This window comes from Rissa tridactyla, chromosome 2 (assembly GCF_028500815.1).
Source record: "Rissa tridactyla isolate bRisTri1 chromosome 2, bRisTri1.patW.cur.20221130, whole genome shotgun sequence".
NCBI classification, from domain to species: Eukaryota; Metazoa; Chordata; class Aves; order Charadriiformes; family Laridae; genus Rissa; species Rissa tridactyla.
The window spans coordinates 23,655,468-23,681,515 of NC_071467.1; the positions used below are offsets into that span (position 1 = coordinate 23,655,468).

Genomic DNA, 26,048 nt, shown 5'->3' on the forward strand with positions numbered 1-26,048 from the left:
CCTGCCCCAGGCACCTCTTAGGGCTCTGGGTCAAATTCCCCTTGCTCCAGAGGAGGGTCTGCTCCCGCTTCTCCTGGCAGTCATTGGAATCCTCTGCCCACCAGATCACTTCCCAGTCCCTGAAGTCCCTCTTGACACATCATCTCTCTCTTCAGTCCTTTCACCGCCCATCAGCCCTTTCATCTCTCTCCTGTCCTTACACTCTCCCCCTTTTTTGGGTAAAACAGGGTGACCAAACAATTAGTGCTAATTATTCTGCCAGCATTGTGCTGCAAAGGAGAGTTTCACAGGAGGCCATGAGGCCAATTAGCATTTTATCAGCACTGGAACAGTCTCTTTGTCCCTGAGCACAACCCTGCTGCTTATCTTGTGTCAGCTCTGACTCTGTGAGCAGATTTAAGCCACTAAAACTTCCCAAACTCCCTCACTGCAAAAATAAAAACCAACCCTACAACCAACCGACTCTTAAGAGGGAAGTGGTCAGGACTGCATGGGCTGGAGAAGGGGAGAAAGCCGTGAGGGCAAGGGAAGAAGGGAGCAGGAAAGGGGAATGGTCCTTCTTTCAACAGCAACAAGTCACTGGGTATGTTCAGCCGCCGGTGGAACCACAATTGGTCAGTCAGTGCCCTCTAAAGGATCGCCGGGCAGGGCCACGCTCCCAGTCTTCTCCAAAACACCGGGTTTGGCCATGTTCGGTCCCAACTGTAATGAAAATGTATTGGAAGCCACAGACACCACAAAACGCACCTGAACCAAACAGCTATTATGATATATAAAATCATAGAATCGTTTAGGTTGGAAAAGACCTTTATCATCGAGTGCAACCTAACAATGCCAATACCCCACTTCCCACCTCTTACAGGTAAGAGCATTATTATAAGGCAGTTATCAATTGCCAGTAAGATTCCTTTGAACTGAGAGAAAAACTCTGCTGTGATGTCAATTGTGGAGAGTGGAACAGGGTCAGCTTTGGCCAGAAGCCCATGTCATGCTATGGGCAAGCTGTGTGACTCCTTTCACAAGAAAGAAGCAGTTTGACGATAAATTGGGCTGTAACGTTCTAAAATTGGGCTAAAAGCAGTGTTTGACATGAAATTCTCATTGATACAAACTCCTCATGGTGGATCGGATTTGTCCAAACAATCACAGTGGTTTAACTTCACACCATCACGCTTTATGCAGGTTCTGTCATCATGTCCAGGCCAGGGTTTCATGGCACCTTGAAGGTTTTGTCATCTGTTCCTTCTTGCTTTACACCTGGCCCTTTATCCTTGGTGTCACCAAATTCCTCCAACTGCAGAGCTTTTCAATCCCATTAGCACCTTCTCTATACGCAGGTCTTTTCCTGCCTCAGATCTCAGGCCTTGTGTCTGACTCCTCCAGAAAATGTTTGCCCAGAACCTCCTGCAACTGATGTAATGGTTTCAAGTCACCCTGGAAAGGTGAGCACAGCACAGAAAACTGTGCTGGCAGTGGGAGAGGGGAGCCTGGCAAGTGGATCTGCAAGGTCCTGAGGTGGGTCCAGCAATTGTGGACCCCACGGGCATGGACCATGGTGAGGAATGAGAGTACAATCAATGGGAGCTCATTCAAGTACCACCCTCATTTTGAGGGTCCCATAAGGGCTTATCGTCACTGGCCAACTCCTCATGCTATGCATGAGCAGTGTCTCCATGCCCTGTGCACCCCTTCCTCAGTGGGCACCCTTCCCATGCCACGCTGCCGCCGCACACCCATCACCAGCGCAGCAGCCCCAGGCTGGAGGAGGCACTGTGTGGCCACGCACAGGGACTGCTCCAGCCCCGCCACCCTGGCAGCCACCCTGCCTCTCCCTGTCCTCTCCACGGCTCAGTTTCGTGCAGGTCTGTGAATCATACTCTACTCCAGTTTCGTTTATGCCTTTTGTTTTTTCTCTTTGTACTTCGTTTTCAAACAGTCCTTGCGCTTTTCTTTGGCTCCCCATGTGAATGGAGATAATTAGTCACAGGCTGCCAGGGCGTGTAGGGCTGCGCGAGAGGAGCTGCAGGCTGACATTTCAGAGCCAGCAGGGTTTCGGCACCCGGTTAGAAGACACCAGGCTAGTGATTCAAAGGTGGCAGGACTACAATAAAACAGTTAAAGGGCCTGGATTGAGAACTGTGAGAAAAGTTTAAGGGAAAACATCATCCTTGGAGTAAGAAACACAGAAATATGTCCCACATGTGGGCAATCTGACATCATGGTGAACAGCTAAAGGACTTTATGTAGATAAATCGTCCAGCGCATCCTTTGTGATTTGGTCCTTCGGGTTCTCATGGCAAATGAATGAACTGCAGCTGGTCCAGTGAAGGCCCACGTTTTCTCTGCAGCAACATACTCTTACGCTATTACCATCCACCTTTAGCAAAGGGAATTACACACAAAATCCCCACAACACAAAAGGACTGTGCGCCCGTGGCAGAGCAATAGCAGCTTGCTCTGGAACAGGGAATGGCAGGCTGGCACACGCTGGCACAAAAATCCCTCTCACGTATTCATGCTAATTTAGCAATGCCCATCAAAAACAGGTGAACAATATTCTGCGCTTCCACTGGAGATAGAACGAGAAGGAACTGCAAAAATGGGAACTTGGGTCAGAAAATATTTTCCAAGTTAAGGAGAGTAAGGCTCCGGAATAGACCGCCTTACTTAATTGCCATCCTTAGAGGATTTTTATGAAAAAGCTTGAAAAGTCTCTGTCGGGATGACACAGTGTTCTCACTTAGGGAGAAAATGGACTAGGACACTTACCACTTCCTGTATCTTCCCCCCACCCCCCTAATTCTGCATCTTTAACAGTCTACAATCTGTCAGACTCTAGGTGTTTGCATAGAAATATGACAATAACTCTGTTTCCCCAGGTATACAACACTTACCAGTCCCTGTGTGGCACTTCGAGGACACTCAGGAACAGCAGCATGATACTCAAATGTTTTTGCTTCAAGTACTTTGGTTCTTAAGGAAGTAATACTGTAGCTATTGATGAAGGGAGCAAGCCTCAAAGTTAAGCAATTCCAATTCTAGCTAGTAAAGGGCAGAGGGAGAAAGAAACACAAATCTGTTTTTCACAATAGCTTAATTTGGTGGTTTCTAAGTGAGGGGGGTGGACTGTATCTGGCCGAAGAAGACAGGGAAACAGAGCAGAGGATGTGGCTGCACTGGGGACAGGGATGGAGCAGCACGAAGCTCATTCCCAGGGAAGGAAGAAGGGGTGAGAGACAAGAACCAGCAGGAGACCCGGAGCACATAAGCCTGTCCCGCAGGGCAGCGTGTGACAGCCAGGCAGGGACCTCCCCTGCTCCCACATTGCACTGTCCCTCTCCTTCAGAGCCTTCCCAGAGCAGCTCCGTGCACAGCCTCAGACCCCGCTTTAGGACCCCGACAGCATCTCCCAAGGCTTAATGCTTAACCAGTTCTTAGGGCGAGGAGGGGGAGACGGAGTATATTTTGGAGGAGATAGGAGGGGAAAAATGCCGCAGTATTCCTGACCAAACTCAGCTCAGTACCTTCCCATTCCCCCATCTGCACTTGGCATCAGAGAAAACAATCCCACCACACAAACCTGTTGCTTTGTTTGCTTCAGGCACATTATAAAGTAAATAACTGTTACATTTCCCATGTCATGACTGCCTAAGAATGACGCTTCTTTCCCTGTTCATTGCCAAAATAACTTCTTCACAAATTCAGTAAACAGACATACAGTTCTTTGTATGAGTGAAGAATACTCATGAAACGGAAAATAAAAAAAGCAAAACTGCTCTTGCCTATGCCCAAGAAGATTCAAAATACAGAGCCCTGAGGTCTTGATGTAGGCTTTTTTCCCCCCCTTCTTTTTATTTTTTTATTACACAAATTACTCTGAATTTGGGATTGGCTCTGTTCAAAAGATTATCTCACGCTGAAAAGCCTATCTGGGCTAAGTAGGCTACCAAGAGCAAACAGCCTTATCAGCTAGGCACTCAGTTTAAAGAAACCGGCACTCCCCTTCAAAAGGTACATGTTCTTCCTTATCTTTTCACACAGACCATCAAGGTTTTAGCTTTCACAATGCCATTTTAGTACATGGCATTGCTCTGTAGCTAAACAGAAAAGGAAAATGCTGAGATGCGAAGAGATCATGCAGTTCCTGAACCCAGAAACACAGCATGCATATCCTGAACAATAAAGCTTCCTTTTTTAAATCTAAGGGAAAAAAAATACTTCAATATTAACACTTTTCAGATACAATTTAAAAATGCTTCCTGTGGCTACCTAACAAAGCTGGGTTTGCATCATTTCCAACAGTTTGGTGCAATCCATCGTGTATCAAAAAGTCATAATTCCTAGGCAACAGAGAAGAAATGTATTGAAGTCTGAACCCATTTCAGTAACTTCCCTATTTCCATGATAGCCTGGAATAAAAAACCAATTGCATTCACAAATCATAATACCACTGGCACAAAAGAAAAATGCTGTATCTGCTTAGAGCTTTAAGTTGCATTTAACTTTGGTAGAACCTATGTTTAGAAAACACCTATCTGTATAACGTAAAATACTCACCGATTGCTGTGAGTGAAAAATGCTCTGTAAACTTCGCTCTTTTTCCTATTTGGTAGTTCTATTACTATTTAGTTGAAAGGAGGCAATGCACCCATCAGGTAAATCATCATATCTGGATTGTGAAATACTTCAAAGATTTATAAAGAATTATCACCCCTCATTCAATTCCTGTTTGGCTTAGACTCCCCAAAGCTGACAAAGGAAACACCGAGTTAGGTCTTCCAGCTAAATCTCAAGCCTGGGGTTTCAAAAAAAAGCAGTTTCTGTTACAAGGGCCAACTTCCAGGCCCAGCCACACATGGGTAACACCTGCAATGACAGGGCATAGACTGGGTCTGGGCAATGAGCCCAGCTGACGAGACAAGCGTGCTACAGCAACTTTTATCAGCCACCTTGTAGAACTTGAGAGCAGCAGAGCTAAAATGGGTCCTGGAGAGACCCAGATGAGAATATCAGGTAACACTCAACAAGGGCTCTTCTGCCAGGATCCCTTCAAGGCCCCAAGCCTCACTCGGGGCTCTGGGCTGCAGCTCTGGGTGGGCAATCAGCAGAACCAAGCATGCAAGTCCTTTATGAGATTTAAACCTAAACAACTAGCAGAATTTGCCAGCACCAGAATCTAAAGCTTAATGCAAATCTTGTGCCTGAACCACAAAGCCATCCTTTCCTGTTGCCTTAAAACACTTCGGGCCACATCTTGAAAAATAAGTTCAATATGTTCATTACAGGAGGAGGACAAGATAATTGTTTGGGGCACCATCAGCTAACTATACCAACCTCCCAACTGTAAAGCTTTTTTGTCTTCTAAGGGATATCCAAATTTCCTGTTTAACCCTTTCTACGGGGGTGTGGGGGGAGAGGACAGAAAAACTTTTACTAACCGCTACATCCTTGGTTCAAGTCAAAACAAAAGGAGTGTAATCCATGAGGACAAGACCCAAGAAGCATATTATTTTGCAAAAAGAAGCAGCACTAGAAATGTTTAATTAGAAAGCTCTAGTGCTTTTGAACAATAATTTGAACTTTACTGGCTATCCATCTACGGTTACGAGTGCATTTTTACCGTCCTAGTAGCATTTAGCGTTATAAAACTCTGAAGTCATATGTTGTTAAGAGGCTAAGTGCAAGATCACCGAAAAGTCCCTCTGTGCTGAACAAAACTTGCATTTTTTTTATTTTTTTTTAAATTCTGATGGAGAAAAGAAATGCCCTACCACGCTCTGGGCTCTTTATTGCCATCATCCAGGAGCGCGGACAGAAACAGAGTGACCTAACTCACCTGAAAGAGGAAGAACACTCCTAGGCAAGACGACACATGCAAGAACATGCCCAGGTGCCAATGACAGAGAAGTGCAAACGAAACAGCAGTATGAAAAAGGACAGTGTGAGAAAAGGAGATGTGATGCAGAACTGGGTAAGGAAGGGAGAGAGCAGGAACAGTACATACTACATCCTAGGGAGGGCATTATGAACCAGTATTTAAACTAGAGACTTTTATTTTTTTTCCTTGTTAAAATTTAAACTGTGACTTTTAGAAACACATCAAACCTCACTATAAAATACTGCTGTCTCTGGCTGTCTGCTTTGCTCATCCGACAGAAGTAACCATTGCTATAGCATGGCCAGCAGAAGACGGCATGTTCCTTTGTCAGCTGCTTCAAATGCAAAGCCAGTACCTCAGTCTAAAAGGCCAGCGCAGGGTGGGGGTTGAACGAAGATGTCATACTTTGCCATGAGACAGACGGGAACGTGCCAGTTCTGCTGTGGGTTTGGTGACCTCCAACAAGCAGCAGTAAAACTGCAGCAGCTGCCAAATGCAAGTGGAATCCTTCGCATGTGACAGCAAAATTCCACAAGTACTCCCTCCTACGGCTCTATTTAAACCCGAGATGGCAAATGCCGGTAAAGAAAAATAAAACAAGATACAAAACCACAGAGAATTCTTCCTCTTTCTGTTGAAACTATGTTAAAAAAAAAACCACACCAAAACCCACCATACACAGAAGAAAAACTACATTAAAGAGCTGTTATCTCCAAGACTTGGGCAAACCTAAGATCTGGCTCCTTGCCTTACATTTGTACTAATTTGTTCAGCAGGAATGAAGCACATTCAATTTGGTTCTATCCTTTTGTGAGATTTAATTAGTTGGTAATAAAAAAAGCACAGAATTCTAAAAGATAGGGAAATACTTTCCTATTTTGTGAAAGACTTCTTTTTTTTTAGGACTGGAGAAGCTAGCTAAAAATAAATGAGCAGTACACTTGTCACAGCTTTTCTAAAATCCACAGGACTGCTGCTTCTCTCTAAAAACTTCTTTATGTGGCACAAGCGACGATACTCATTCCACAAGCTTCTAATGGGACATTGTTGCCTTCTAACACCCTCCCCAATTGCCTAGAATAATGGCAGATGCCTTACATACACACTGAAACTATGAAAAGACACTCAGGTAATGCCTGATACTACTCTATCTACAAAATTTTAATGTTTTAACGCAAAGTACAGCAATGAAGTACACTAAACTTGAACAACCAGAGGAGAACCTAAACGCTGCACCCGCTAAACCCAGCTTTCCGTCTACTGACAATCCTCCTCCTGGTGAGGCAGCTTCACATTTTCCTTCAGTCTTCTACTGTTTCTCGAGCAAATTCCACAGTCCCGGACAGTTCTGGCTGGCACTCCTCACCAGCCAGCTGAGCTGCGCTCGAAAACCTTTCAAAGGCTGGTGCAAGCACACCAATCCCGCCAGGGGACGTCACCCAACGCTCAGGACAACCTTGAAAAAGCAAATAAAACCCCAATAAATCCCCAAACTCCCGAGCGAGGCCCGAGCCCGCGCACCGGCAGGAGGATGCTCCCACTGACCGTCCACAGCGCGGCTGCGGCCCCCAGGACCAAGCCTTCCACTCCCCCACCAGAGGCACGGCGCTGGGAAACCGCCCCTTTCCCAGCGGCCCGCCCACGCCGCACCCGCCACCATCAACCCCTCACGACGCCCGCCCGACCGGAAGCGGCCCTCCCGCGCACGCGCCGCGGGGGGACGGCCGGGCCCAGCCCTTTCCGGCCGGCACGCGACCTTCCTCGCTCGCGCGTCAGTGACGGCGCCGCCACTGGCGCGGGGGCGGGGCGGGGCGCACGCGCACAGCCTCCCCCCTCCCGCCGTTGATCCGCTGCCTGTGCGCACGCGCCCTTTGACCCCCGCCTTCCCCCCCCCCCCCCGCGCCGCGCACGTGCTCTCACCTCAGCGCACGCGCCCTAGCGCCGAGGCCCCGGTGACGTCGTCAGGCGCAGGCGCGCTCTCCCCCGGCCGCCCCCCTCAGCTCCATCCCCTCCCCGCCGGCGGCGGCGCATGCGCCGGAGCCTCCCTCCCGCCCCCGTCCCCGTCCGGGCGCCGGCGCCGCACGTGGCCCCGCCCCCCAGCGCCGGCGGCGCCTGCGCAGTGCGCGCGGCCGGTGCGTGGCGTGCGGCGCGGTGGGGGCGGGTGGGGGCGGGGCGGGTATATATAGTGCGCGGCCGGGGCGGCGGCCTCCCCCTTGTCCCCCGGCCGCCGTCGGAGCTGTGTGCGCAGTGCGTGTGCTCCGGACACCCGGACACGCCGGCCCGGCCCCGCCGCACCATTTATTACTAAAAATATAAAAAAAGCCAAAAAAAATCATAAAAAAAAAAAACTTAAAAAAAAAATTAATCCTTCCCTCTTCCATCTCCCGTCAACCTTCTGCAACAACCGGCCGGTTTGATATAAAATAACCCGGTGAAGCGAAGCCCCCGGACCCGGCGCAGCCGAGAGGAGACACAGAGCGAGCCCGACCCTCCGCCGAGGCCACCACCGCCACCACCAGCCGCCGCCACCTTCGCCAGGCCCGGCACGGAGTGAGCCAAACCCCCCCCGCCCCTTCCACCCGCCGCTGCCGCCGCGCATCCGCCTCCCGCAGCCGTTAAGTTTCGAATCCTTCTCCGGAGCGTCGTGCCCCCCTCCGCCGCCGCGCCGACACCGCCGGCCCCTGCCCTCACGGACCGCCGGGCCGCCGCGGCCTCCTCGCCTCGTCAGCGCCCCCCCCTTGCCCTCCCGCGCCGGGAGACGGCGGCAGGATGAACCCCAGCGCCCCCAGCTACCCCATGGCCTCCCTCTACGTGGGGGACTTGCACCCCGACGTGACGGAGGCCATGCTCTACGAGAAGTTCAGCCCCGCCGGGCCCATCCTTTCCATCCGCGTCTGCAGGGACATGATCACCCGCCGGTCGCTCGGCTACGCCTATGTCAACTTCCAGCAGCCCGCCGACGGTGAGTGAGTGGCCGGCGGAGGGGAAGGGAGGGGGCGAGGGAGGTGGGGGGAGCGGCGGCGTGAGGGCAACGCCGGAGCGGCCGCCGCCGGAGGAGCCATGTTTCTCCCCCGCCCCCACCAGGGCTTGGCGCGGCCGCCCCCACTTCTCCCCCCCCCCCACCTTCACCGCCGCCCCGTATCCATTTTCCCCGCCCGGGCGCTGCCGGTGTTGCCGGGACGCGGGCGAGCTTGGCGGGGGGAAGTTGGCGGCGGGGCCTTGACGGGGCCGCCTCGTGGCGGGGAGAGGCGGGAGGGAAGCGGGGCGGGGGGGGGGGGGGGGGGAGGCGGGGGGAGGCGCTTCCGCCGCCGGGAACCGAAAGGGGAAGGGCCCGAAAGGCCGGGGCCTGGCGGAGCGGCCCCGGTACGGCGGGATGGGGGAAGGGGGACGGGCGGCTTTTCCACCGTCTGGCCCCGCCAGCAGGGACCCGAGAAGAAGGCGGCTTGCTCGGAGACAGCATCATGGTCATTAGCGCCTGTTAATAACTACGCAGGAGCTGGGTGTGTATGTGCGTGATTAAGAGGCCTGAAGAAGGAAGTAGGACGTGCCGGGGTGGTTTGGTAGTTTCACAGGCGTCCAGTCAAAGCCCAGGCCATAATAACGTTAAAACACCAACCACGGCAGGTCTGTCACGGGTAGGGAGGGGACGAATCCACTTGGGCCTCCCTTCCCTGCTCTTTGTGTGATGAGCTGTGTACTGATCCATTTCTCTCCACAGTAAACTCTTCCGACACTCTGTTTCCCGAGTTGCGTGTTCATTAAACTTGCTTTACCTGACGTGTTGCTGGTTCTCTGAAGTTACATCAGTAAAGAAACTTCCCATGTAGTTCTGGTCCTGTTTGTGCAAAGTTTGGCAAAGCAACTTGTTTGTTTGGAGGGTGTTTCAATAGAGGATCCAAACGTGACCCCTTCTAAGTTCTGTGGAGTCTAGTTTAAAGAAAAACTAATTTTATTATACATTCTGCAGGCCCAGCTAAAACATACTTGGTTTCAAGTACAGTTAAGTAAACAGCTTTCTATTGTAATGGCTTTATTTTCAAGCGTATGAAAGCGAGAGATTTGAATTACAAACTTTTCAAGCAATTACATTAGCTGGCTTTCAAAATTGGCTTTAGTATTTAGCCATTATCAGATCAGGCTTTAGTGTACCGATGATATCTGTATGCAAGTAGTAAAAGTTACTGTCTCATCTATTTAATAGGCAGATATTTCACCTGTTATCAGCTCTCTCACTTCAGAGAGCTTTTAATTTATTCAGCTGTTGTTTATGATGAGACGATTTGAATGCTTATAATACTTTGCTTTCATTTGATAAAAAACTATGGTACAGTTTACTCTCAAAAAGAGAAATAAGGGGTTAGCATAGCTCAGTACTGTGATATGATAATGTCAAGGCAGAAGTTGAAGGTGATTCAGATGCTTCTCCTCCTTAGTAATGGCAGAATTCTGTAAGGGCCGACTTCATCCTCGTCATTAGTTGAGCAACCTGTTCAACCCTATGTTTTGTGACTTAGTTTGTAATTTGTCAAATGTGGGAACAAGTACAGCTTTTTCACCTGAGCAGTGCTTCTTTTAGAGTTTAAGAATGTGCCTCTTACAGAAATGCTGTTACTCCAAATGTTACAAGTATTTTTCAGACTTCCGGAAGCACACGTATTTTATTCTACATCTAGTCCATTTCTCATCTGTATCAAACTTGCATCTGGCACGTATCTGGAAGCACTTGCTTAAAATATACTTAAACGATACTGTGTGATTATACTTTTGCAACGTTTTTAGAATTTGATATTCATGTAAAATGCCTAGAAAGCATTTGCTGATTATCTTTTTTCAGAGATCATTCTATCTGTTTACTGAAACCTTGAACTTGGAGCTCCGAGGATGAATGGTTATTCTTCCAGTACTACTGGTTTCATTTTGATTCTAGTCCAGCTAGCTTTTCTTGGTTTAGCCTAATTCTTAGCTTTGTCTTGGGTTATGCTTATTAAACAGATAGTAGTAACAACTACCTCGGGTTTTGGAAAACCTCTTTGAAGGTGTGTTTGACATTACCAGCTGTCTGTAAAGTAGGGATCTCAAAGCTCTTCCAAAAACTAATTAGGCCTGATGACACATTTGTGAGGTATGCACCCATTTCGTAGTTGTGACTTTGCTGAATTTGAGTCATAGTCCCGAGTAAAACCCAGGCAATTTTGTTTAATCACTAAACTGGAAATATTCTTAAGTAAGATGAAACCGCACTTTGCCCTTCAGATTTTTTTGAATGGTTAGGTTTCCAGAGGTTTGTTGTTCTGTAACTATTGCTATGTACATTTAGCACAGTTGAGCATTAAGTGTATATTCCCTGTGATTTTGAAATTGTTACTAGAGTGGACTGTCCAGTTGCTCACAACTAAAATGGGAACTGGTGACTCATTCAATAAAAGCTCCAGCAGAATCAGCAAAAGTACAGCATGGGTAGGTGTGTCCACTTGGTAACAAGTTAACTGCTGAATGGAATTGCCTCCTTTTATGGCTGAAATGTAACGAAAGTAAGCCAGTTTTACTAGTTGTGAATTTTAATGAGAGAAGCTTGTAGCTGGCTGCGGATGTAGTCTAGTAATGTTTTAAAAAATCTATTGTGTAATGACAACATGGTGTTGGTTAAGCAGAAATCGTTAAATTTCTTGTATTTCTACTCCGTAGAAGAGATGAGGAGAGCTGCTGAGAGCTTCCGTGCTCTGTGGAGAAATTGCGTCAGTCTAAGATACGTGCTCAGTGCTAGTGCAGAGCAGTAATGCTTGCGAGGGCTAGCACGGACCCACTTTGAGTCAGATGTTTGGGAAATGTGTCCAGGAACACACATTCTTGAGGAGTGTCAGGATTATTCTAGAAGCAATTAGCATGAATTAGAAAAGCCTCTTTTCTAGTAAAGGAAGCTCTGTTACTACTTCTGGAAATAATGAACTGTTTGTTGCTGGCACTTTTGCTGGTGCTGGCAGTAATAATTCTAATGACTTCCAGGGCAATACTGAAGTGTTAGAAGTTTCTACTGTGGCAAGTCTGATATCCACAATTCTTTTTTTTTTTTTTGGCATGTAAAGCCTCCCAATGCTTTTTATTTCTCATTATCAGTATCTAGGTTGTCTTTTCTCTCCTGCTTAATTTATATTAAAGTTTGTGAAAGGTTCATTAACTTAAGACTGCCAGTGCTTTTTTTTTTGTGGCTTCAGCTTACATCAGTTGTTGACCTGCTACTGCCATGTGAATGTGTAATATTATCAGTAGATTTGGTTTTTATAAGAAAATGTTAGAAGTCTGTCTCCTTAATTTCTACAGATGTCTCCCAGAGAATATAATCTTCAAATTCACTTATAATCTGAAAATGTGGGAAGAAAGGATGTAAAACATGGCGTCCTGGCTGAACAGAATCTGCTTGCAAATTTTCTTTGGCCACGATATCTATCAACATAGCTAAAGATAAAAGCATCACTTAAAGAACAAAAAATAATGGTTTTCACAATGTGATTGGCCCTTGTTCCTTCTCTGAAGAAGAACAATTAACTGACATGGTTGCTGTTTTTAAACTAGTACTAAGTCGATTTCAGTCTTGTTAACATGACATTGCTTTGCTGTGTGCAAATTGCAGTGATGTGAGTTAGTACCAATGGGTGTGACTTCAGGTATTTATTGGGACTTTTTTTCAGTGTTCTTCCAGATGTACAGGAATGACAATGAAAAGGAGCTAATGTAGATGATAAAATATGTGATACTTGAGAACTGTTGCTCTTTCTTGCTTAAATACCTTGTTGACTTAAAACATGACAGACATGTCTTGTTGCTTTGAAGGGACAGGTAAAAACTGAAGTCTTGATACTTCCCTACCTAAATACATTGAGAACTTAAACTCAGGCTTTGAAAAGTTAGTTATGGAGCTCTACTGGAAAAACTGCTACATTGGAGTAACAAAACCTGGTTTACATTACTTCATTTTGCTGTTTTAATTTGCTGTTTGCTTGCTCCTTCATTGAGCTTGTATGTATTTCATCATGAGCTTTTAATATATATAATTTCTGATTTTCAAAGTACTAGTTTTAAGTCTCATTGTGCTGTCCCTTGCCTGGAAGTCCATCACAGATCTCTTGCCACTAAGGAAGTTGTGTGGAATAGCTGCCTGAACCAGGCTTGAACTCCACCTAGCAAGGAAATTTTGTCAGTTTAGGGGTCTTGGTGATTTAGGAGTTATGTTAATGTCTGCAAAAGACCTCATATAGGCACAAGCTGTATGCTTAAAAGCATTTTTATTGGTACAATATGCATCTATGTGATGTGGGAGTGGCCAGCTGACTTCACAAATGTTAAAACTTTTTTCCTCCTGTGGAATAGGTCGTAATTGCCATCACTGGATACAGTTTCTCCTGCCACCGTACCACCTTTTCATAGCGGGGTCCAATCCTTTAGGCTACTGGGATTTCTGCAGCTTGTTCATCTGACTTGTGCTCCTTCCTGTCTCCTTACTGCAACTTTTGCTGAGGAGTTTTTGCCAGTTTTTACTTGCATAAAACAGAGCGGGGGTTATTTACATTGGAGGTTTGGGTTTGCATCTTGTTGGTGGTGCTGGACTTAAAACAGTAAAAATTTAATGAAGAATTGTATTTCAGATGCTGTTTGTGTTGCTTATTAAGGTAACCGGTGTTTCCTACTAATTGCATTATGTTTTTCCAGCTGAACGAGCTTTGGATACCATGAACTTTGATGTCATTAAAGGCAAACCAGTGCGCATCATGTGGTCTCAGCGCGATCCATCTCTACGCAAAAGTGGTGTGGGAAACATCTTCATCAAAAACTTGGACAAATCAATTGATAACAAAGCTCTCTATGACACATTTTCTGCTTTTGGAAACATCCTGTCTTGTAAGGTTAGTGGAAAATTATTGGTACATTTAATGGTTTGACACAAAAAAACTCAATTTACTCTGGAAACATTCCATAGGTATTACAGCAGAGTTTTTCTTTAATAGGTGGTATGTGATGAAAATGGATCCAAGGGTTATGGATTTGTACATTTTGAGACACAAGAAGCTGCAGAAAGAGCTATTGAAAAAATGAATGGTATGCTGCTTAATGACCGCAAAGTGTAAGTACATAAATACGTAGTTGGGGGTCAACAGACTGAAATTCATTTTATAGTGGACAAATATTTAAAGCTTACCTAGAAGAGACAGGTTGTTCTAACATTTTCTAATTTTAAAGAATATTTAGAATTTTAGTGCTAGGAATACTATGGAATGTATCACCTGCCTATTCTAAAGGCAGAATAAGTTCAGAAAAGACTAATAACGGACACTAGGGCAAAAATTGTTGTATTAGTTGTCTTACAAGTCAATGCTGTAATGAGGATTTGGGAACTTACCTGGTTTTCTGATCTTACTGGTCTGAGATAAAATACAATCCATTGGGTATTCTGAATAATACTTCCTTTATAAGAGTTGTGGGATAGGTATGTCGTCCATTTTTTGGATGAAACTTAAAGGTCTAGGGTTACTCGGTCCTGAACAGCAGTCATTAATGTTTTTATATGAATGTCTGTTAATAGGCATATCTAGGAAATAGGAGTAGAAAATAAAACTTACAGAAACATAATGTTTTAAACATTGTCACTGTTCTGTAGGGAAAATGTTATTTGGCTACTTGGTTAGTGATGTCTAGGTCTGGGGTGAGAGCGAGTGTGCCTCACAGCTATGCCTAAGGGATCATTGTGGTATTTGGTGTAGTTACAAAAGAATAGCTCTCTAAATACTTGAGAGGCTTTGGAAAAAGTATATCAGAAATCAGCATCAGCTTACCATCATGGATTATTTTTACATGTAGAGATGAATGGATCAAGCCACATACAGGGAGAACATCCATTTTTGAGACTTTTTGCTTTCCTGATTGTTCTGTGCTTGACTGGCATACTGTGAATGTTTTTACTCAGCTTCCATCTATATACCACCTTTTAAATTAGTAAGAAAAGGATAGTGTGTATTCATAAAAGCACATGATTTACGTAAACTTTGTTTAGTAAAATGCATCATGAGAGTTAACTTTGCTTTGAATTTCTCTTCGGGCTAGGCTTTTAAAAGTGAATTAAAGTACTCATATCAAAATCTGCTGAACACATTGCGCTATCATTCTTACCATCCTTGGTTACTATAAATTGGATGATGTTGTCAAAGTTTAAGAAAATGTTGAGTTACTGTATGCTACTTTATTGGATTTGTCAGATTTGGAACAATAAAGTTGTACAATACACTAAAATTTGAGAGCAAAAGTCTACTGTAAACAGAAGTCAGTGTTAGCCATGTAACGTCTGTACTAGAGCAGTTCCTTGGGTTGCAGAGCGTTGTGTTCAGCTTCTGTTCTTTCTTTGACAGTATGAACTGATCTTTCGTGTTCCCAGCCAATTCACAATGGTATTTGACTAAAGAGCAAGCTGAACTATTTATTTCTCTATGCTTATTAAAAAAAAAAAAAAAAAAAAACAACAACAAAAAAACCCAAGCCAAAATAAACAAAAGTCTTGCTTTGAAATAGGCTGGAAAGGTTGGAAAGGTGTGTAAGGGAGTTAGTTGTGGAGGTTAGTTAAATATCTTGCTTAAAAATTGCATGGGAGAATGGTAACTGCTTTAAGGCTGCCAAGTTTTTAGTATGGCAGAAGGATTAAGCTGATGTCTAGAATTTCTCTTCAGCCACTTTACCTAGTACTGCGTGCCATTGTCCAGCTCCTATTGTCAAAGGCTGTTTTGTAACTGTGAACAATCTCGCCAATGGCTTGAAAGCATTTTTGTGCTAGTAACTGTGCTAAGTGCAGTGATGTAGCAAAGGATAGTGAAATTGTTTTTCTGGTGGAGTTTTATTGTAAATATTTTATCTAAAGAATTTCATGCCTATAGTGAATAATGAGACTGATTAAGAATAAAATGTGAAGCCAGAGGATTAAAGTAAATTTTTAAAGCTTGACAGACTTGCTTTAATCTGCACTGTTCTCTTCTCCTGCAACTAGATTTGTTGGAAGGTTTAAATCCCGCAAGGAACGCGAGGCAGAGCTTGGAGCCAGAGCAAAGGAATTCACCAATGTTTACATCAAGAATTTTGGAGAAGACATGGATGATGAGAGACTTAAGGAACTCTTTGGCAAGTTTGGTAATGTCTTAAAGCTTAAGTTTATATAAGCACAAGTGAACTTGAGCTTACTTCTTGCATCTTATCTGTACAGAGCCTTGTAATATAGAGAATCAGCTGGCTGTCTGATGTTGATTTAAAAAAATGAAAAAAGGTACTGAAAAGTTTTAAATAGGCAGAATAGCATATATAATCCTGCCATCAGAATTGTTTCCAATAATCTGAAAATAATATGTCTAAATAGTCTTTTGAATGGGTTTTGCAATTTTTTTTTAAGTTGCAAATAGAAGTGTTTTCTGGTTTAGTACAGACTGATGTTATGAATTCACTACAGGATACATGACAAATTAATGTGCTGTTGCTTTCATTGACCTGCAGACTTGCCTTTACTCTGAGTATCTCTGCTTTCATTATTCAGTTGCATTGTGGTGGGTGACCTAGTAGGAAATTATAAGGAACTTTTCTGTTGGTGAGATATTTGGTTCTGTCTTGATCCTCGGCTCTGCATGGGGAAAAATTATGGCAGGCATATCATCATGATCTAGTAATGTATATGGTGAGTCACCATCAAAACAGGAAATGGCAAACTCCTTAATTCTACTACATATTCTTATACTTGTTTATAGGGCACATATCTCTTATTTTCAGCCTCAGGGTGGTTTTTTCTTTTTGTATTCCTTTCCTCCGTGCTTTTGCTGTTCTCCAGTGGATATCTTGTAAAGTGAGACAAAGTCTTGTATATGATACATTCTATAGCACCCCTAAACAGCATTTACAGGAAACTCCTTTCTACTATTCAAGTATCTGTGGTTGAAACGGTAGTGAATTTAGCTGCCAATATCTGTCTCAACTGAGTCTGTCAACTGCAATTTTTCAAGGGTTTGGAATTGCTGAACTGTGATGGTCTTTTACTAGGATAGATGGTAAGGCAAGTACAAAATAGAAGGGCCTCCTCTCCGGCTTTCAGTACCTGTTTCAAAGGATGGAAGCACTAATGCTTTTTAAATGCTGTAATTTTTAATGAGAAAACCAACTTCATTCATGTTGAGGTGAAATTCTTACCCCATTTTGGTTGAAAATACAGTAGGAACGAAATTCAACATGTCAGACTTCAGCCATAATGGCTGAAGTTCAGCATCAGGGCAAACTAGCAATTTTGTATTAATGGATGATGCTTTAGGTACTATAATTGGTGCAGAAGTCCTTTGTAATACCAGTGAAGCAAACTAAATACTAAGACTTCTAAAGAGGATGTTCAAAACATGAAGAGAATATTTGCTGTATACAATGCATAAGTATTTAATTCTCCTTTTAGGTCCTGCCCTAAGTGTCAAAGTTATGACTGATGAGAGTGGAAAATCCAAAGGCTTTGGCTTCGTTAGTTTTGAAAGACACGAAGATGCCCAAAAAGTAAGCTTTTGGACTTAATTTTAGGAATTCTGTAACTGAGACCCTGTGAATTCATTAAGGGGTTTTAATTGGTCCAAGGAAACTGCAAAAACAGGTGTCTGCTTCGTAAATGACTTAGCGTGGTTTCTACCATTTAGAGTGCTTTCAGTTGATTTGAGGAGCCTATTAAGTCAAGATACTCTGAGACAGCTGGAACTAGTGTAGAAATGGGGAATCTTGAATAATTTAATAACCTGTTGTAGTTGGGCTGTCTCAATGAAATTTGGAGTCCCTTGTGCTGGGCAACATACACGCATGGTAAATTAAAGCATGGTAAATTATTCCATCTGTGCAAAACCCAGATGAATCATTGGATGCAATTTGGTTGCACAAAAGATTTGTGCAAGGCAGAAAGGATTGTGTTTTTGAACTTCAGCACTGCAAAGTCAGCAGGAAAGCTGTTAGTTTTATGGAGCATGTTTGGCATAACTATAAGAAAATAGTCATAGAGCCCTGTGATGTTGCTTTTACTCTGAAGAGTAACTCGGGAAGAAGGGTCCTTTTAATTCAGGTATATGTCTATAACATGCCGGTATGCTGTGTAACTTCATTCTTTGTCAGCTGGTTTGCTTTGATGTGTCAGTTGACTCTGGCAGTAGGAACATAGCATCAGGAGAAAAACTCATCATGGAACAAATCATGGCAACAAATGAAGTTTGCTTTTCAAAAGGTGGTTCTGTGATTTGTCAGTAGTGCAAGTATACAAACAAGAGATTAGAACAAATCCTGTCTGTCTTGCATCTACTTTGTTCAGTCTTGCATACATTCATTGATGAATTGTTTCTCTTATAGTAGTCAGAATCAGATGTACAGTGTTTTAAATAATAAATTCTAATATCTCAGCAGATATGTTTTTAATCGCTTTGATTATGAAGGTATACAATCCCTTCTGTGACTTCTTGTTTTAAATTAATTGAATAAATCTGTGACAGTTTTCACACCTTAGTAGTTGTAACTCAAAATGGCTTAAAGGAAAAAAGTTCGTATTTTCATCCTCTTTAAGTATTTCCTTAATAAAAGATATAAAATTTAAAAAAAAAAGCCATCTATGCCAGCTGTAGCTTAACATACAGTAAAGAAAATCTGCTAGATACCACGGTTTCAGATGGTACTTTTAAAAACAGAATTCAGGTATGTGAATTAGAGCTTTTCAGCTTAATTCACTTTATTTTCTCTGCCTTTAGTACAGTAAGGCTGGAGAAATAGTTCTTCATTGTGTGAGTTGAAATTATTTTTTTTTTCCAACTTCATGTAAGAAAAGTTTTTTGATCCCTTCTGACTTTTCTTTAACTGGAGAGAAGCACACTCAAAGCAATTTCTGTTTGACTTTAAGCAGGGAAGTCTTGGGGTATTTTGTTTCAGCTAGTGATATTGTACATGGATTGGATCTTTTTCTGGAATCCTTATGGAACTTTTTATATTTGCATTACTGTTGTTTTTGTTTGCCTGAAAAACACTGGAATACAAAGCACTGCTAACCTCTTGTTTATTAATGAAGGCTGTAGATGAGATGAATGGGAAGGAGCTCAATGGGAAACAAATCTATGTTGGCCGGGCTCAGAAAAAGGTGGAAAGACAGACGGAGCTGAAGCGCAAGTTCGAACAAATGAAGCAGGACAGGATCACCAGATACCAGGTTCCGTTTTAATTCAAGAGGACTAAATTTATTCTATGATATTTTTAGGTTTACACAGACTGTTTGCTTTCAATGATAACTTGCCTTTGTTTAGGGTGTCAACCTTTACGTGAAAAATCTTGATGACGGGATTGACGATGAGCGTCTTCGAAAAGAATTCTCCCCATTTGGTACAATCACAAGTGCAAAGGTAAAGTAAAGCTTATAAACTGTGCTCGTCCTTTCTCTGAAAACGAACAGTGTCCTTCACCAAGGAAAAGTCTTTTTTTTCATTGACTAATAGATGTGACCCAGTCACCTACCGCTGCTACTATATACCATATTTGTGGACATCTTTCTTGATTACTGTACCTCTCAGGTTGAATGCATATGATCATCCTTTCTTGAAATAAACTGAAGAGAAAAATGACATCTTTTCAGTGCAGTAATGTGCTCATTATTACTTCACTGAGATTTTCATCTGTATTAATAAGCAGCTATTAATTAAGCAATTATATTTCTTTTTATAAATCAATTCAGTAAAACAAACCTGTGGTCTCACTTCTAGTAATCTGAAAAAAGAAACTCATGCAAGTTGAGTAGATATGACATTTTCTTGTTTTAATTTATACTGACAGGTCATGATGGAAGGTGGCCGCAGCAAAGGATTTGGATTTGTATGCTTTTCATCACCAGAAGAAGCCACCAAAGCTGTCACAGAAATGAATGGTAGAATTGTGGCTACTAAACCATTATATGTAGCTCTAGCCCAGCGTAAAGAAGAGCGCCAAGCTCATCTCACCAACCAGTATATGCAGAGAATGGCAAGTGTAAGAGCAGTACCTAATCCTGTAATCAACCCTTACCAACCAGCACCTCCTTCAGGTTACTTCATGGCAGCTATCCCACAGGTATGTGTAGAGATGATAACTGAATGTTTTGTACTGTGTATAAAATCTGTTTAGATTTAATAGTAAATACAACTATTGGCATGTGTCCATAATTTCAGCATTCTGATTTCAGAGCAGAAAGGTGATGGACTTCAGCATGCCCTTCCAAGATAATAAAGTTACACATGTTTTTGTATTTGACAGACTCAGAACCGTGCTGCATACTATCCTACTAATCAACTCGCTCAGCTTGCTAGACCTAGTCCTCGCTGGACTGCTCAGGGTGCCAGACCTCATCGTAAGTCACTTTACCTCTTCCCAGTGATTGTGGTAAACTCCATAGCATTTACCTTTGCATTTTTAAATGCATTTTAATGGCATTGCAGTATCAGTCTTCTCTTTGTCATGTTAGAGATTACTTCTGAACTCTTCTCACCATTCAGTGTTTCAGCATGTAACTGAATATATTTTCTCTAAAACACAGCATTCCAAAACATGCCTGGTGCTATCCGCCCAGCAGCACCCAGACCACCGTTTAGTACCATGAGACCAGCTTCTTCACAAGTTCCACGAGTCATGTCAACACAACGTGTTGGTGAGTTTCATTTCTGCAAACTTTAAGTATTAGACTTTTAATTTTTCTGATTCAGAATGATCTCTCAAAAGCATTTGTAAGTTCAGTATCGCATGTGGTAACACTTCCCCCCCCTTTTCTGGGTCCTTACTAAATGAGTAAGCTAGTATGACCTTCTTGTAGTTGCTTTAAATATTGTCCCAGCAAAGAATCCTGCTGTGGTTCCATTTCTTCAGCATGAAGCATTTCTTCTTTTAGTGTGCATTTTAATAATAGGGTATGACAGCTTCTGCCACTTGTAAACATCGTTGTGGCAATTGTAGTAATAGGTTGCATGTAGAAATACTGAGATGATAGAATTTTAGCTCTTACTATTTTGTCACAGAATACTGTGAGCCAGTGTCAGGTACACAGAATCTGCACATCACTGAATGAACTGGAATTGATTGTAATGGAGTCTTAATTCTCTCAGAATGTATTAGGCAGTAGCATTCTTTAGCTATCTACTTCATGAAAGTATCTTTTTTTAGGATTACTGTTGGTGTTAATGTGCTCAGGAAATCAAGTGTCCTTTGAGGTTAGAATGAAATTAAATTAATACTCAACCAAAGTGAATGTTTTGTCACAGATCTTTTTTCAGTAGCATGTAAGAAAAGCAATTCATTGGTGAAGTGACTAGAAAGTAACATCCAGTAAACTTTGAGCTTTGAACCTTCAGATATGACCAGCGATGTGACAGTTTACAATACTACTGAGATGAAACTATAATATAATACCTAAATTAGGTGTTCAGTTTAGGCTGGATTTTTTTTAAACTTGTACAGTGTAGGCTAAATAAAAAAATTAACTATTCACATATGGAGTTATGTTGTCTTTTCAGCTAATACATCAACACAAACAATGGGTCCACGTCCTGCAGCAGCAGCTACTGCAGCTACTCCTGCTGTACGCACAGTACCACAATACAAATACGCTGCAGGTGTTCGTAATCCTCAGCAGCATCTTAATACACAGCCGCAAGTTGCTATGCAGCAGGTATGTAATTTTAGGAACTGGTCCATGCTGCTGTTTTTTGCAGAGGAAGGGGGAGGGGGCGCTTATGAGTAAGAGTTGTCTTTCTTACTCTAGAATTCAGGCTCTGCATTGTGGCAGCAGAGTTACAGCCTTGGGGTTTTAAGTATATTTCAAGTTTCCCTGTGACAGGATGTGATCCTGTGTTACTTCATATTTTCCAGTTGCTTGATACCTTAGCCTGAATTCTCCTTGTGTTCACTCCACAATGGAGTGGTTGATTAACTAATCTCCAGCATCACTCAGCTCTAACCAGCACTATTTGATTAAATTGACTTAGTTGTAATTTCTTCCATGTTTCTGACAGTGCAGGCATTGTTTGTGCTGAGTTGTGGAACACTGAATATTTGAAGCTGCACCTAATTTATGAACTAGAATTTAATATTGAAATGGTGTTAAATTAATTTGCAGCCTGCTGTCCATGTGCAAGGTCAGGAACCCTTGACTGCTTCCATGTTGGCTTCTGCCCCTCCACAAGAACAAAAGCAGATGTTAGGTATGTACACGAGATCTTTCTCCATGCCTTGTAGCAGAAGGACAGCCAAAGTCCTCTTTTTATCAATCTTAAAATGCAGAATAGATGGTTTTAGCAGTAGAACAAGGTGTTTGTTTCCCATTTCCCTTAAATCTAGGCTGTTTGGCAGATGACATTTGTCACTCTGAACTTTTTTCTCTCTAGGTGAACGTCTATTTCCTCTCATTCAAAGCATGCACCCAACTCTGGCGGGTAAGATCACTGGTATGTTGTTGGAGATTGACAACTCCGAACTCCTCCACATGCTCGAGTCTCCTGAGTCTCTTCGTTCGAAGGTAGGTGGACTTTTCCTTTACACTAGTCTTACCAGCAATTAACTCTACACTGATGTAACAGGTGTTCATGCTGGCACAGTGGAGTAGCAGCAGTGCAGCAGTGGCCCAGGGTGAGAAGTTAGAATACCCTCTTTCAGAGGGTGACAGTGACTTCAGTTAGCATGAACTGAAACTGTAATGTTGCCCTTTTTTTTTTTAACAATGCAGGCACTGTTTGTATGTATAATTTAAACTGTTTCATTAACTTAAATACATAGAAATTACTAAGCTTCCCTTTATTAATTTTTGGTTTTTACTTTACAGGTTGATGAAGCTGTAGCCGTACTACAAGCCCACCAAGCTAAAGAGGCTGCTCAAAAAGCAGTTAACAATCCCACTGGGGTTCCAAGTGTTTAATAAGTAAGTTTTCTGTGCACTGTAGTTTTATAGATTGAGTAGGGCAATAGTCCTCAGTCCATGGCCTTATAAGCAGTGTCCTTCCAAGCTGTGGATCGTTTGCAGCCAAAGAGGAGTACCAGCTGCGGTCACAGTTGTAAACAGATTTTGTGCTCAAGCCTGTTGTCCAGTTCTGTAGCTCTTGGTTAGCAAATGCTACTGACATTTTGTCTTGCATATTTAGCTGGAATTAATGCATTAATGCCTGGGTAGGAGTGGCTGGAGAGCTGCCTGGCAGAAAAGGACCTGGGAGTGTTGATCGACTGTTGGCTGAATATGAGCCAGCAGTGTGCCCAGGTGGCCAAGAAGGACAACAGCATCCTGGACTGTATTAGGAACAGTGTGGTGGGTAGGACTAGGGAAGTGATCGTCCCCCTGTACTTGGCACTGGTGGGGCACCACCTCGAGTACTGTGTTCAGTTTTGGGCCCCTCACCACAAGACAGACATTGAGGTGCTGGAGCAGGTCCAGAGAAGGGTAATGAAGCTGGTGAGGGGTCTGGAGAAAAAGCCTTATGAGGAGCAGCTGAGGGAGCTGGGATTGTTCAGCCTGGAGAAAAGGAGGCTGAGGGGAGACCTTATCACTCTCTGCAACTATGAGAAACGGCTTCAAGTTGCGCCAGGGGAGGTTTAGACTGGATATTAGGAAAAGTTTTTACACTGAGAGGGTTATAAAGCATTGGAACAGGCTGCCCAGGGAAGTGGTTGAGGCACCATCCCTGGAGGTGTTTAAAAGGTGGGTAGACATAGTGCTTAGAGATATGGTTTAGCGATGGTTTTTGTCAGAGTTAGGTTGATGGTTGGACTAGATTATCTGAAAGGTCCCTTTCAACCTAGGCGATTCTATGATTGTTTTAACAATGTATTTAGCTGAGATTAGCTCTAGGCATGTGTACAAAAATAGGCAGCTCTGTCAAATGCTACTGTTCATACCGTTGTTCAAGAGGAACTTGCAGAGTTGAAATAAGCTTGAAACAATAATCCAATCCTATTTTTCTTTAGAAATTAAATAGCTTATTTGCACTATAATTTGTATATACTTGCCAAAATCTAAAATTATACAGTAATTAAAAACTAAGTTATGTATTGTCTTGACTTCACGTTTTGGTGAATTTAACTTCAATGTCAATTAAAATATTGATTTTTCTTTATTGCCCTCTGTGGCGTTAGTATTTTAATTTTGCATGACAGGAGGAGGTAAAAAGTGGTATCTTTACAATTTTCAAAGGGTGATACAGGAATCTGTTCTCTATTCAGTCCAGTTAGGTTTTGCCTGTCTATGAACTTTCCACATCTATAGCTATACGCTGAAGATGCCTGCTTCAATATTTGATCACTTAAAATTTTCTTTTTTTTCTTGGTCTTTTCATTTCTGCAACTTTCCTTTTGGAGGCAGAATTTGAGTTTTGGTTTTTCCACCCTTCTTTCTTTTTCCGTATTTTTTTTATGCTAGTGACGCTTTCATGCCAGAGATAAAAAAGTGCTGAATAAGTTGCCTGTCCTAAACTAAGATGACCAGACTTTGAGACCATTACTCTGTATGCTCCATGAAAATACTGAAAACTGGAAATTTTGTTTCATCAAATAACTACATTGCTAGTGTAGTTATTTGATGAGCCTTCGTATGCTGGCCTTAAGAATGGAGGTGACATTCAGTCAAATTAGTTATAGTAACAAATTATTGTGTGTAGCTGTTACCCAAGGCCATGCTGTGCAGAGCACTGTTTAGTTCTAGACTTGGTTTTGTCTTATCCCAAGTCTGTGATACTTGCTACTTTACTCAAATGACTCTAAAAAGTGGGGGATACCTCTGATACACTTCTTGTAAAGAACTTTGGTATGATTGATACTGTGAAAGCCCAAAGTACTGTTGGCTTACAGTTGCAGAAAGCATGTCAGAAATCATAAGGTGCTGCTTTGTTTTTAAAATGTAACAGCATTGTTTTTGTTTGCAGAAAGATCCGGGACTACAATCTAGAACTTCGCTTCACCGAAGAAAAAAAAAATCTAAACATGGAAAAACTATTAAATATTGAGAAAAACATTGCAAAATATAAAATAAATAAAAAAAGGAAAGGAAACTTTGAAGCTTATGTACAGAGCAACGCCGGGGCTAGCAAAACAAGTGCTAGTCCTAGATTACTTATTGATTTAAAAATTTAAAAAAAAATAGTAAAATAAAAAATACAAATTAATGTTTTATAAACCCGGGGGAAAAGAATTTTCAGCACAGTACAAAAATTTAAAGCATTCCTTTCTTTAATTTTGTAATTCTTTACTGTGGAAAAGCTCAGAATATCACCACTGTTTTAGTTGACAGTGAGAATTGATAGCTGAGCAAAGAAACGTAATTTGGATTATAAAATTCTTGGTTTAATAAAAATTCCTTAAACACTGATTTACTTGTGATAGTTTTATTTTGTACGATGTACTTCTGATCAGGTTGTCATTCAGAACACCAGGTTAGAATCCCACTCTATAGTATGTTTTAGCAGTTTCTAGAGAAGATTAGCACACACAGCCACCTGTTACTGAGAATATAAACTTAGGCATTAAAACAAATGAAAAGAGCTGATAAATCCATATCTGGGTTTTAAATCCTTAGTAGCATGATGTCTGAGTTTTTGTCATTGTCTAATTAGAAGTGGACTTTTAAATACTCTACTTTCAGATGATCAGTAAAAAATGTTATTATAAAAGGCCTGCGTTGGAATTGTGTAACATACCAACACATGATCCCCCTTTGACCACCTGCATGTGGTGTTCGTTTTCACAGGTTTTGGTGGAAGGACCAATCTACACAGGTCTCAGGCTGTGTCTTTAGATGGCTAATGAACTGTGAGGTGGAGGTAATCATATGGATATAGGTGAATAAGCAAAGATTGGCTGCAATAGTGTTGCAAAATTCCCTTACTGTCAAGGTATGAACGCAAGGCATTCCTAGAACAAAACAAGTGAGGCTTCAGGTGGTAATGCATTAAAAATTGAATGCATAGTAACCAAAAGATCATGCTTTTTACATAGTAAAAATCCTGTGGACAGGACTGCTTAATCCTCCAAGTCAGATATTTCTAATGCTGTGTTCCCTAACAAGCGAATGGCTGTTAGCTTTTCTTCCTACTGCCCCCCACCCCACCCCTGGTAGTTAGAGCGCAATTCGTTTAGTTGTAACTATTATATTTTG

The 26,048-nt window shown here is 42.5% G+C and overlaps 1 protein-coding gene and 1 long non-coding RNA gene across 6 annotated transcripts; one reads left to right on the forward strand and one right to left on the reverse strand.

Annotated features, from left to right (window-relative positions):
• Positions 1-6,492: 6,492 nt before the first annotated feature.
• On the reverse strand, positions 6,493-7,723 carry LOC128905208 (uncharacterized). The gene is made up of 2 exons (XR_008464771.1): positions 7,424-7,723; positions 6,493-7,334 (listed from the first exon to the last, which is right to left on the reverse strand). It is a non-coding gene; the product is annotated as an uncharacterized LOC128905208 (long non-coding RNA).
• Positions 7,724-8,080: 357 nt separating this feature from the next.
• On the forward strand, positions 8,081-25,262 carry PABPC1 (poly(A) binding protein cytoplasmic 1). Of its 5 annotated transcripts, none has more exons than XM_054190915.1 (15): positions 8,085-8,840; positions 13,583-13,776; positions 13,879-13,994; positions 15,903-16,042; positions 17,337-17,431; positions 18,969-19,106; positions 19,201-19,296; positions 19,724-19,996; positions 20,180-20,273; positions 20,460-20,570; positions 21,430-21,584; positions 22,032-22,116; positions 22,300-22,430; positions 22,734-22,829; positions 24,820-25,262. In XM_054190915.1, exons 1-14 carry the CDS (start codon positions 8,648-8,650, stop codon positions 22,824-22,826), a joined length of 1,914 nt encoding a protein of 637 aa, XP_054046890.1. In that variant the 5' UTR covers positions 8,085-8,647; the 3' UTR covers positions 22,827-22,829; positions 24,820-25,262. The 5 variants fall into 5 exon arrangements, with proteins under 5 accessions (XP_054046894.1, XP_054046895.1, XP_054046890.1 ...); XM_054190916.1 differs by having other exon boundaries at positions 15,903-16,033; XM_054190917.1 differs by lacking the exon at positions 8,085-8,840 and adding an exon at positions 12,510-12,540.
• Positions 25,263-26,048: the final 786 nt, after the last annotated feature.

What these genes read in the sequence shown, in the direction of transcription:
- PABPC1 (XM_054190915.1), top strand. Translation starts at nt 8,648, where the DNA reads ATGAACCCCAGCGCCCCCAGCTACCCCATGGCCTCCCTCTACGTGGGG. An exon ending in TCAGGGTGCCAGACCTCATC is followed by an intron (nt 20,274 to 20,459) that starts GTAAGTCACTTT and finishes TCTAAAACACAG; the next exon opens with CATTCCAAAACATGCCTGGT. An exon ending in CATGTCAACACAACGTGTTG is followed by an intron (nt 20,571 to 21,429) that starts GTGAGTTTCATT and finishes TTGTCTTTTCAG; the next exon opens with CTAATACATCAACACAAACA.